Consider the following 11,743-nt stretch of genomic DNA (forward strand, 5'->3'; position numbering starts at 1 on the left):
TGCCGCATGGCAGGTGGGATCTTAGATCCCTGATCCGTGCCCCCTGCAGTGTAAGCGCTTAGTCTTAACCACTGGACCACCAGGGAAGTCCCCTTTTTTTTTTTTTTTTTAATGACTTGCAGGGAGGTGGTTTGCTGTGTTGTCACTTGTAAATAATTTTCAACCAATTGCTTGAAATTCTTAGGAAACTTGATCGTTCGTGTATCTCCTTCTGTCTCCTTTCCCAAGCACGTGGCTGCCAAAGATTTGCTGGATTTGAGGAGTCCAGGATGCACTGACCTGCTGACGCTTGACTGCGGACTGAGGTTAATAAGTGTGTCTGCACCAGAACACTGCCACTTTTTTCCTTTTCAGAGTACGGGGAGGTGTATTCCACATCAGAAACAGGCCAATTTTCAAATAGGGCCACCTGCCGGCATGTCCAAAAGGCTCCGCTCCCAGTTAGAGCAAGAAATCCCAGAAGATGCCCGCTGTGAGATACATCTGGAGCCACCACAGCGGTTCTGCCATGATGACCAAGTCACGCTTTGTGACAAGTACTTCATGTCCCAGGAGCACAGGAATCACGTGATATATGGAGTACAAGAGGCTGCTGAGAATTATAGGGTAAGCTTCATGCAGATCCCAGACCACTGTCATTCTGGCTGCCTCCTCTTATTTATTCCCTTATTTATTTGGGGGACAGATATTCTGATCCTCCTAGACCATTCCCTTAGTTGATGTTTATCAAAGAATACTAGATAAGTACCATATTTAGACCTTCAACTTCAAGGCTAGGAAAACATTGTAGTCAGGGCTATTGGCCTTTCAGTTATCTAAGGGTAGGAATCTATCTGTTGTAAAGCAATTACTTTACCTGGAATTCTGTGATATATTTCTCTGCAGAAGTTATTCCAGGAGATATTGAACACATTGAAGGAGAAACTTGAAGTAGCTAAAAGCATATTGGCTGATGAGCGAGAAAGAATGGTGATGATGCAGGTCAGTGCTTATCTTGATTCTTAGGGGGAAATTACCCATGATGTTGGATAGCGAATAACATAAACACAATCAAAAGACAAATGACAAAGCAGGAAAAACTACTTGAAATCCATAGGTAGGAAAAGTGTTAATTTCTTCACGTGTAAAAAGCTCTTAAAAGTCAATAAGCAGGGGACTTGCCTGGTGGTCCAGTGGTTAACGCTCCAGGCTCCCACTGCAGGGGGCATGGGTTCTATCCCTGATTGGGGAACTAAGATCCCACATGCTGCACAGCCAAAAAAAAAAAAGTCAATAAGCAAAAGACTAGAAACTCCACAGAAAAATGATCAAAGACATGAGAGTTCACAGAAAAGAAAATGCAGATATCTTTTGAACATACTGAATTGGTCCATAAGCTCATGGTAAGAGAAATACAAATTAACTATATTAAATTTGTTAGTGAGATGGCATTTGTACCCCTTATTGGGGAAGATTGATAGCACAGTTTATAACAATGCCATAGGAGAATGAGCATCTTATGTACTTTTTTTGGTGGCCATGTAAATCCTGAAGCCATTTAAAGGGCAATTTAAGAATTACTATTCTGGGGTGGGGGGGTATAAATTAGGAGTTTGGGATTAACATATACAGTACTATATATAAAATAGATATATATATTTATAGATCTAAATATATATATCTATTTTATATATAGGGAAAAGAATCTGAGAAATATATATGTGTAACTGAGTCACTTTGATGTACACCTGAAACTAACACAACATTGTGTCAACTATACTTCAATAAAAAATAAAGAAAGAATTACTATTCAAATTGAGGAATCACCGTCCATTATGCACATTTCACTTCTAATTTCCGACCCTCCCTTCATATGTAACTGTTCTGCTAGTTATACTAGATTCTCATCCAGTTGAGGATGGTAGGCATTTTTTTCAGCTCCAAGCACCATATATTAACAAATATTGGGGTCCCAGTGTTTGCCAGGAGCTATGCTGGGTGCTGGGGATTCAGTAGTGAAAAGAAAACAAAACAAACAATCCTGGCCTTGTGCAACTGACATTCTAGTGGAGGTAAACAAGTAAAATGTATAGTATGTTACATTGTAAGTGCTGTACATTTTATTAAAAAAGCAGGAAAGAGTGATGGGATGTACTTTTAAACAAAGTGATCAGGACCTTGTCATTCCAAAATGGGTTTTGAGAAGACTCGAGGAGGTGAGGAAGTGAGCTGTGCAGTCGTGGGAAGAATATTCTAGGCAGAGGGAAGTGCAAGTACAAAGATCTCAAGACTGGTGTGTCCTTGGTTGGGGTTATGAAGGAAGTGGAGGCTAATAGGTGATGAGATCAGAAGGCCACATCTTATAGGGAAGTTGATTTTCTTTTTCTCTTTTTAAAAATTTATTATTTTTTAATGAAAAAAGGAAGCCAGTGGAAACTATTTTTTTTTTTTTTTTTTTTTTTTTGCGATATGTGGGCCTCTCACTGTTGTGGCCTCTCCCATTGCGGAGCACAGGCTCCGGACGCGCAGGCCCAACGGCCATGGCTCACGGGCCCAGCCGCTCTGCAGCATGTGGGATCTTCGCGGACCGGGGCACGAACCTGTGTCCCCTGCATCGGCAGGCAGACTCTCAACCACTGCGCCACCAGGGAAGCCCGCCAGTGGAAACTTTTGAACAGAGCAGTAATGTGATCTAACTTCCATTCTCGTAGGAATAGTCTAGCTGCTGAATGAGAATAAGACTGTAGGAGGGTGAGAGCACAGGTGGGGGGAACTGAAGGGGACTGTTTGCAATAGTCAGAAACAGGTTATGGTGAACTGTGGGGGAGGGGTGGTAGAAGTGGTGAGAATGGTCAGGTTCTTGATAAATCTTGACTCCATAGAGTCTCAGGAGGTTAAATATGGTCATTAAGCTGACTACTCCCAATGGATGTCTTTAGCTCAGACTTCCCAGTGGTGGGTTTTCATGTCCGACTTCCTGCCTAGCATCTCTCCTTGGATGGCTAACTGACTAATCAAAATCGACATATCCCACACTGAGCTGCTGATACCCTCCCCACTTCTGGAGTCTATCCCTTCCATACTTTTCCTTTCTATGTTTTGGCAACTCTATTCTTTGTCTAAAAACCTTAGAGTCACCCTTTGATTCCTCTTTTCTCACACCCTCTATCCAAACCATCAGCAAAAGCCACTGGTGCTGCCTTCCAGTTTTTCTGGTGTCCTTTTTGGTCACTAAGGTTGTATAGATTCCTCAGTTTTCTAAGTCAATTAACATTTCTTCATCTGCATTTCATGTTCTAAGATTGTATTGATGTCTTGGCTGATGTTGACTCTGAATTTCTCTCTGTCCTTTGTATTATATATCTGTTACTTCTTCCCCTGTACTTTTATATTTCCTTGTCTTTATATTAAAATTATAGATGGAAAGTAACCGTAGGTATTTATCTGTGGTGTTTAACCTGAATTCTGTCATCTATGGTGAAGGAAGAAGAGCAGAATTTTAAAGCGATGATTGAGTCTGAATATAGGATAAGGTTCTGGTTGATGATTGAAGAAAACAAAGTGAACTTCCAGAGCCCGCAAGGGTGCAGATTCAACTTGAACTTGAGAGAAGCCAGTCAGAAACAACTGATGGAGTTTGCCACAAAGCTAAGGGAGAAGTTCCAGGAAATACTACAGGTGAGATGTGAAACATGGCATCCTAACAATATTTGGGAAATGAGAGAAAGAAGAGCTGAACACTATGTCAATTCCAGAATAAGACATCCACTGACAGCCATGGATCTATTAAAAGAAGGGATATAGTCATCCAGCAATTCTATTTCTGATGATAATTTATCTTGCAAATATACTTACATGCATATAAAAAGACACGTGGGTAAGGAAGTGCGGTAAAATTATTTCAGTATAGAGCTGTGGCTTTGAGGTAGTCTTTGAAGCCAGATTGATGAGATTCGTATCTGGGTTCCGCAATTTACTAGCTTCTAGGTGACCTTAGATGTGTTGCTTAACCTCTGACTTGGTTTCCTTAGCTGTAAAATGAGGATAATGGTCCTTAGTTCATAATATTGTTGTGAGGCTTGAGTGTGATAATCGACATAAAGCTCTTTAAATAGTGTTTGTATGTGTGTACATTATTGTGTAATGTAAGTATTAGGTGTTACTATTACTAATATTTGTTGATAGGAAGAGAGTAGATACAACCTGTATCCATCAATGTTGGACTCATGAACTACATTGTACAGGACATGCAATGGAATGCTCGTCAGCATTTAGAAAAGATAACATGGCTCTATATGTATAGATAAGGAATGTTCTCCAAGAGCATATTATTTATTAAGAAAAAAGCAAGCTGTCAGATCAGCAGTGGAGTATAATATGATATCACTTGAGTTAAGAAAAAAATAACATGGAACATTCGTGTATTTAACTAGGTGGAGCTTCTTTGCAAGGATAGAAAGGAAACTGGTTTCTGGTTTGATTATCTATTTTATTCTCATCCATGAATTTAATTTTTAATTAAATTATAATAAGTCATAGTTTTAATTTAATGAACGAAATAGGAAACTTCCTGAACAAAACTGCACAGCAAAAAAAAGTGATCTGTTTTAGGTCCAGGTTGTGAACTGATGAAGTAGACTATGTGGATACTGTCCACATCAAGATAAATATATTGTGTCAAAGAATCAAGTTTCTATTGAGGTGTCTTGCTTGACACAGAGGAATATCCTGGCCTTATCTAATTATGTCTGTTTCTGGGGTGGCAGGCAGTAAAGCAGGTTTTTAAAGAGATGGTTGAATTAGCGAATAAGAGAAATTGTCAGCTGTTGAATAGTAATAAGGATGCTTCTGCAGAGACTGAACTGTTTGGGGAGAGAGAACATGAGTAAACTGAGGGAGAGTGAAGTCAGGCTCTCTGAACAGATCTGCAGCCTCCAGAAGGTCACCACAGAGCTGGAGGAGAAGTGTGGGCAATCTGCCTCAGCGTTGCTCCAGGTAAGATTCTGGGAATAACCTTCACTACAGTATTTGAGAAATGAGAAGTGGACAGTACTCATTAGGGGCCAGTTCTAGAACACAGTACCCAGTGATCTTCAGTCATACATGAAGGCTACCAAAAGCATTATGACTCATTATAAATTAATAGTATGTATAGAGCTGCTTCACTGATCAGTAGTAAATATGAATTGAGATGTCCTTTAATAAGGTAAATAATTGGTTAGTCAAATGATGATGTATCCATACAATAGAATATTCTGCAACCATAAAAAAACGAGTAAAGCAGTTCTAAACGCACTAAAAGATTATCTTCAAGATATCTCATTAAGTGAAAAAAACATGCAGAAAACTTTTTGTTATTTAGAGAATATGTGTAGACGTATATGCTCATTAACATTCAGACAACCTCTGGCAAAATAAACACAAACATTGTAATCAGCAGTAACCTTGGGAAACAAGGGTGAGACTTACTTGTATAGTATTGTTTGTTTTTTAAACTGTTTTGATTCTTTGTAGTTTTTATTTTTTATTTTTGGCCAGGCTGCGGAGCTTGTGGGATCTTAGTTCCCCAACCAGGGACTGAACCCCGGCCCTTGGCAGTGAGAGCACAGAGTCCTAACCACTGGACCGCCAGGGAATTCCCAGTATTGTGTATTTTAAATTTTGTTGAGTAACGTGCATTACTATTTTCAAAAAGTAAATTTTTATCTTTTGAAGACTGTTTAAATCCTTCTGCCAAGCCCACATTTGCAATATGAGTACTCAGAGAAGCCCCTGCACATAAACCCGTAGGTTCTGTTCTAGAGCCATGCGCAGTTCCAGACAGTGCAGATAGGTGTGACCCAGTTATATTCAGTTCCTGACCTGGTTCCAGCCACCATTCCCAGCTTAGCAGGCTCAATTCTTTTCTTTTTTGTTTGTTTGTTTGTTTTTTAATAACTAATGAGTTTATTATTGTTTTAAATGAATGACTAAAGAGCAATTTCTAAATCTCTTCAACTTTAAATTCCAAGAAGATAAACAGCAAGATAGAGCCCCATCGCAGAAATGCCCCGGGGGCCTCAATCCATCACAAGGCCCTGGAGTCCGGGAACCTCTGTTTCAGGGGCTGAAGAACAGGGCAGCCGGCACACCCCAGGGTCTGGGTGCCCCACCATGCCCGTGGCTCCCACCCTCTGAAGGATGTCCCCTCCCCACCCCTGCCACCTGCCAGGCCCTCCCAGCCCTTCCCCACAGGGGGCTTCCTTCTGGGCCCACTGGGCCCGCCACCCCCAGGTCCTGAACCCGCTGCCTCTCAGGAGTCTCTGAGGGTGCCCTGCCCCTCCACCGGCCGCCCCTGGGTTCCCACCCGCCCAGGAACACCCACGCCCCAACACCCACAGGGGACAGAAGCACTTGCGGCCACACAAAGGCCCATTCCCACACCCAGCGCGGGTCAGTGGCCCCGTCCCATGCGCCCCCAGGTCCCCCACTTCCTGCATCTGCCCAAGGCCTGAGTGGGTCACCACAGGGCTGGCTGGGGCCCAGGGTGTCCCAGATGTACCCCCACCCTGCCACCCAGGGCTCAGCAGGCCCCTCTTCGGGGAACAAAGCCCACCCTTCCCACAGGTGGACCCTCCCGGGGCAGGGACCCCCAGAGCCCGCCCCCCCCACGAGGCTACACCTGTCTCCGTGGCTGCAGGAAGCCCAGGCGGAGGACGCGGGGCAGCAGGCTCAATTCCTGCCCGCCCCAGGATAGAAAGCAAATAGACGGGCAGAATTTGAATGCGGAGCATTGTGAATTTGAGGTATAGAAGATTATTTCCCTTGGGAATATAACAGTGATTTCAAGCATTTTTCTGACATTTCCTATTCAGTGTCGAAATTTGGTATCTGAGAATTAGCACGAGGCTGAAGAAATTACATGGAAATCGAATTTCATTATAAGAGAAAATACTTTCATGAGCACAATTCACAAAAGGCTTGGCTCAAATACCCGCTAGTAATTTTGTCTCTTTTCACCCCATAGAATGCAAGACATTCTTTGGAAAGGTAAGTTATTCATTTTGGAAACACTTAGGTCAGATTCACAATCTGATTTGTGAGCACACAGGGGTTAGAGATGTTGGGGTGCGGATAGCAAGGCCATGTAATGAGATCCATCCTCTGGATGGAGGGGCCTGCGGTCTGCACAGGTAACTGAGATTGTCCTTTCTTTAACAGGAGTGAGTCACTACTGCTTCAGTGTCTAGAGCCCGCCCGAATCACAGACCTGAGTTTATGCCAAATAACAGGAATGAGCAAAATGCTAGAAGTGCTGCAAAGTGAGTTGACACACATCCATGATCACAGGACACTTTATATTTGTATTTGAGGATAAAATGAACATCCTACCATAAGTGAAATTCCAGATAGCTTAAGGATTTAAAACGACTCTATTTGCAAATATTTCTCTCCTGTGGTTTATATTTTCATTTGCCTAATAGTGTCTTTTGAAGAGCAGAAGTTTTAGATTTTGAAGTTACCTTTTTCTTTTTTAAATGGTGTATGCTTTTTGTGTCCTAAGAAGTCTTTTTGTACCCCAACAAAGATTTCCTTCTAGAATTTTTACAGTTTTAGTTTTTGCATTTAGGTCTATTGTTCATTTAAAGTTGTGTGTGTTTTTTGGCTGCACTGTGTGGCATGCGGAATCTTAGTTCCCTGACCAGGGATTGAACCAGTGGAAGCGCAGGGTCTTAACCACTGGACTGCCAGTGGGACCCCTAAAGTTATATTTATGTACGATTCGAGATATGGTACAACTCCCCTCCTCTTTTAGTACATGTGTGTATCCAATCGTTCCAACATCATTTGTTGAAAATCCGTGGGCACATACGAGCAGATCTATGTCAAGTCTAATAGGTCCATTGATCATTGTATCTATCCTTTTGCTAATACCACGTTGGCTTGATTGATTACTCTACAAAAAGTCTTAAAATTGGGCACTGTGAGTTCTCCAGATTTGTTCCTTCAAAAATAACTTTGACTACTCTAAATCCTTCTCCACGTAAATTTTAAAATGAGTTTGTTGGCGTCTACAAAAAACCTGCTGGGGTTTTGATTGGTATTACACTGAATCTATAGAACAATTTAGGGATATGGTGGTATATCTCCATTTATTTAGGTCGTCTTTGATTTCTCTCAACAGTGTTTTGTAGTTTTCAGCTAATATTGTACATATTTAGTTAGATACCTAAGTATTTTTTAGTTCTACTCATGGAATTAAATATCAACTTCTAATTGAAATTTTATTTCTAGTTTATCAATGGTATATGGAAATATTCATTTGTGTATATTGATTGACATTGTATCTTACAACTGTGCTAAACTGATTTATTAGATCTAGTGACTTTTATAGATTTTGAGGGGATTCTCTACAAAGATATTCAAGTAATGTATAAATATAGACAATTTTTTTCTTCCTTTCTGTAAGCCTTTTCTGTATTATTCTTACCTTTTGCACTTACTAGCGCCTTCAGTATGATGGTGAATAGGAGTGGTGAGAATCATCTACCTTCTTCCTGATCTCAGGAAGAAAGAAAGCATTGTTTTTCACCTTTAAGTTTAATGTTAGCTGTAGGTTTTTCATAGTTGCCTTTTGTCAAGTTGAGGAAGTTCCCTGTCTACTCCTGATTCACTAAAACTTTGTATCATGAACAGATGTTGAATTTATTAGATGCTTTTTTCTATATCTACCAAAATATTTATTTTTTTCCTTCATATATTGATATGGTGAATTATATTTGCTTCATATGTTGAACCACCCTTGCATTCCCAAGATAAACTCTTGGTAATAATGTTTTAGCCATTTTACATATTGCCAGATTCAATGTAGTAATGGTTTTTAAAGAATTTTTGCATTTATGCTAATGAGACATATTTTTCTGTAGCTTTCTTGTAATCATCCATTGGCACTTTATTTAATACATTTTATTTCTATTTCTAGATAATCTATTTAGTTCTTTGTCAAATCCACTTAGTCTTGCTTTCTTTAGTTTCCTATATTCTGTAGATACTTTTAAGTTTTTCTTTTTTTTTTTTAAACATAGTAAGCAAAAATTACTGTAGAGTTTGTGCCTGGCAATTCCAGTATGTAAAATTCTTCAGATTTTTAAAAATAAATAAATTTATTTATTTATTTATTATTTTTGGCTGCATTGGGTCTTCGTTGCTGCAAGCGGGGGCTACTCTGTTGTGCACTGGCTTCTCATTGCAGTGGCTTCTTTTGTTGCAGAGCACAGGCTCTAGGCATGCAGGCTTCAGTAGTTGTGGCATGTGGGCTCAGTAGTTGTGGCTCACAGCCTCTAGAGCGCAGGCTCAGTCGCTGTGGCACACGGGCTTAGTTGCTCCGTGGTGTGTGGGATCTTCCCAACCTAGGGATCAAACCCATGTCCCCTGCATTGGCAGGTGGATTCTTAACCACTGCGCCACCAGGGAAGTCCTTCAGATTTATTTCTGCTAGTCTCACTCAGTAGTACTTTTTTACTTTGAGTGTGTGGTTAATGATTTTTTTAATAGTAAGCTTTCCTTTTTTCCTTAAATATTATTTTTAGAAGTTCTTTGAGGACAGGAATGAAGGTGTACATACTTCTAGAGAAAATTTGCATTTATTTCTGCCAGTCTTCTGGAAATACCAGGAGCCTGGGACAAGTTGAAATTTAAAATTCAAGGCTTGTGGCTTTTAAGACCACTTTAATAATGATATGAAATAAGTGCAGAGATTTAAGTTCATTTGCCCATAAAACTTGCTGCTGGATTAGATGTTAAAGAAAGAAATCAAGGACTACTACAGGTTTATGGCTTGACCAACTATAAAGTAATAAGTGTTCTACTGAAAAGTAGAAACTGGGAAGGGATAAGTTTGGAGTTCCATTTTGGATGGGGTATGTTTGAAATTTCTGCATTTTGTTCAACTGGTATTTGTCAACTTTTTTATGGAGTAAGTCATGAACATATAGAAGATATTTAAAACTGAGGCTATATAAAGGCACTTACAGGAAAAGAATACAAGTAGTGAAAAGTAAGACCCAGGACCAATCCCTGAGAAATTAGAATATTTAAAAGTTGAAGAGAAAGAAATGAGAAGGAACAGTTAGCGATATGAAGGCACGTACCACTTTCATTCACATATAAGAAATCACAGTGAGCGTTCTTGATCTCAGCTTGATTTTTCTGGAGGATTCTCACAGGATTCCTGGCCTCTAATATATTCTCTTTTGATTTACTCAATATTAAGGGCCTGCTGGCATCAGTTTCTAAGTATCTGTCACATCTTGGTGATATTTAAGATGAAGAAAGCAGTTCAGTCACAGGATAGAGCCATGAATCAACTGCTCTATTAGGAGACTTAATGTTTCTGGCTGCTCCAGGCTTGGAGACGATCTTTAGGGACTGGAGTTGGATCTCAGGTGATACTGGGCTAGGACTGAGTATCAGGTCATTTTTACAGCCCGGCAGAATTCCTTTCTGTTTTGAGAGGTCTTTCTAAACCTCTCCGTAGTTCATTATTCATTGTTTTGTTCTTCTTCCTCAGATAGATTTCATTTTCATCTCCTTCCATTATCTTATTGACTTTGTTCCTCTGTGATGTCCATTTCTTTTTTTTTTCTTTTTTGGCTGCGCAGCACGGCATGTGGGATCTTAGTTCCCTGCCCAGGGATCGAACCCAGGTCCCCTGCATTGGAAGCACGGGAGTCATAACCACTAGGCCACCAGGAAGTTCCCCCATTTCTTGAAACAGAGCTTAGGGGTCCCTTTATCTGTACTCTCCTAGATTGCATCTCCCATATCTGTGCCTGAGACTCGTGCCCACTCACGAGGAAGCCCCTGCATGTTAGAAATCATCAGTCTCTGGCACTGACAAACCCCTAGGTTAACTAAATTTCTTTCTCCCTGCAGGACCTATAACTTTGGACCCTAAAACAGCTCATCCCTGTCTGGTCTTATCTGAGGATCTGAGAAGTGTGAGACTCAGAAATGTGCAGCAGGATGTACCCAGTCACCCAGAGAGATTTGACTTCAGCGCCACTGTGTTGGGTGTGGAGAGCTTCACCTCAGGGCGGCACTACTGGGAGGTGGATGTGGAAAAGGCAACACAGTGGCAGCTGGGGGTACACGGAAGCTCTGCCAGCAGAAGTGCTTCCGGAGATAAGGTCTTATTCACAGGATCCATTATGGGGACTGATTATACTTTCTGGGCCTTTCCCCCTTTAAAAAGGGTTTCCTGGAGAGAGCAAATGCACAGAGTTGGAGTTTTCCTGGACTATGAGTATGGCCAGATATCCTTCTATGATGTGACAAAGAGATCCCTCATCTATAATTTCTCTTATCTCACCTTCCAAGGAGCTCTCAGGCCTGTATTTTCTCTTTGTATTTCAAATGGAGGCATGAATTCAGACTCTCTGAGCATCTGCCTCCCTCATGTTTCTTCTTGTAATGGTACTTTTAGCCGTCAATCTTCTTTGGTGTGAAATCTAAGACCACAGGAGGCCTGAATGTTACAAGCATGACTTTATATAAATTATTTTACAAAGTAATCCAATAAAAGGTTTTTAGCACTTGAGTTGGAACCCAGGTTAACACCCCAGAGCCTTTGCATTCATGTGGCTTTCAACACCCATGGAAGAGGTAACATTTAACCTGAATCATGGATGATAATAACTGAAGGGCTGCACGTTAATTAGAACAGCAAATGCCTATGCAGCATAAGATTGGGAAATTAGAGACGGAAATAGTCTGGGATCGTTAA

The 11,743-nt window shown here is 40.8% G+C and overlaps 1 protein-coding gene across 1 annotated transcript; it reads left to right on the top strand.

The window, feature by feature from the left end:
- Positions 1 to 417: 417 nt before the first annotated feature.
- TRIML2 (tripartite motif family like 2) lies at positions 418 to 11,465 on the top strand (the record flags this gene model as incomplete). The annotated part of the gene is given in 8 exon segments (XM_079726542.1): positions 418 to 606; positions 886 to 981; positions 3,463 to 3,657; positions 4,746 to 4,819; positions 4,821 to 4,974; positions 6,986 to 7,008; positions 7,180 to 7,280; positions 10,894 to 11,465. Coding segments are annotated over 8 exon segments (1,404 nt in total).
- Positions 11,466 to 11,743: the final 278 nt, after the last annotated feature.

This window comes from Hyperoodon ampullatus, assembly GCF_949752795.1.
Source record: "Hyperoodon ampullatus genome assembly, chromosome: 20".
NCBI lineage: Eukaryota > Metazoa > Chordata > Mammalia > Artiodactyla > Ziphiidae > Hyperoodon > Hyperoodon ampullatus.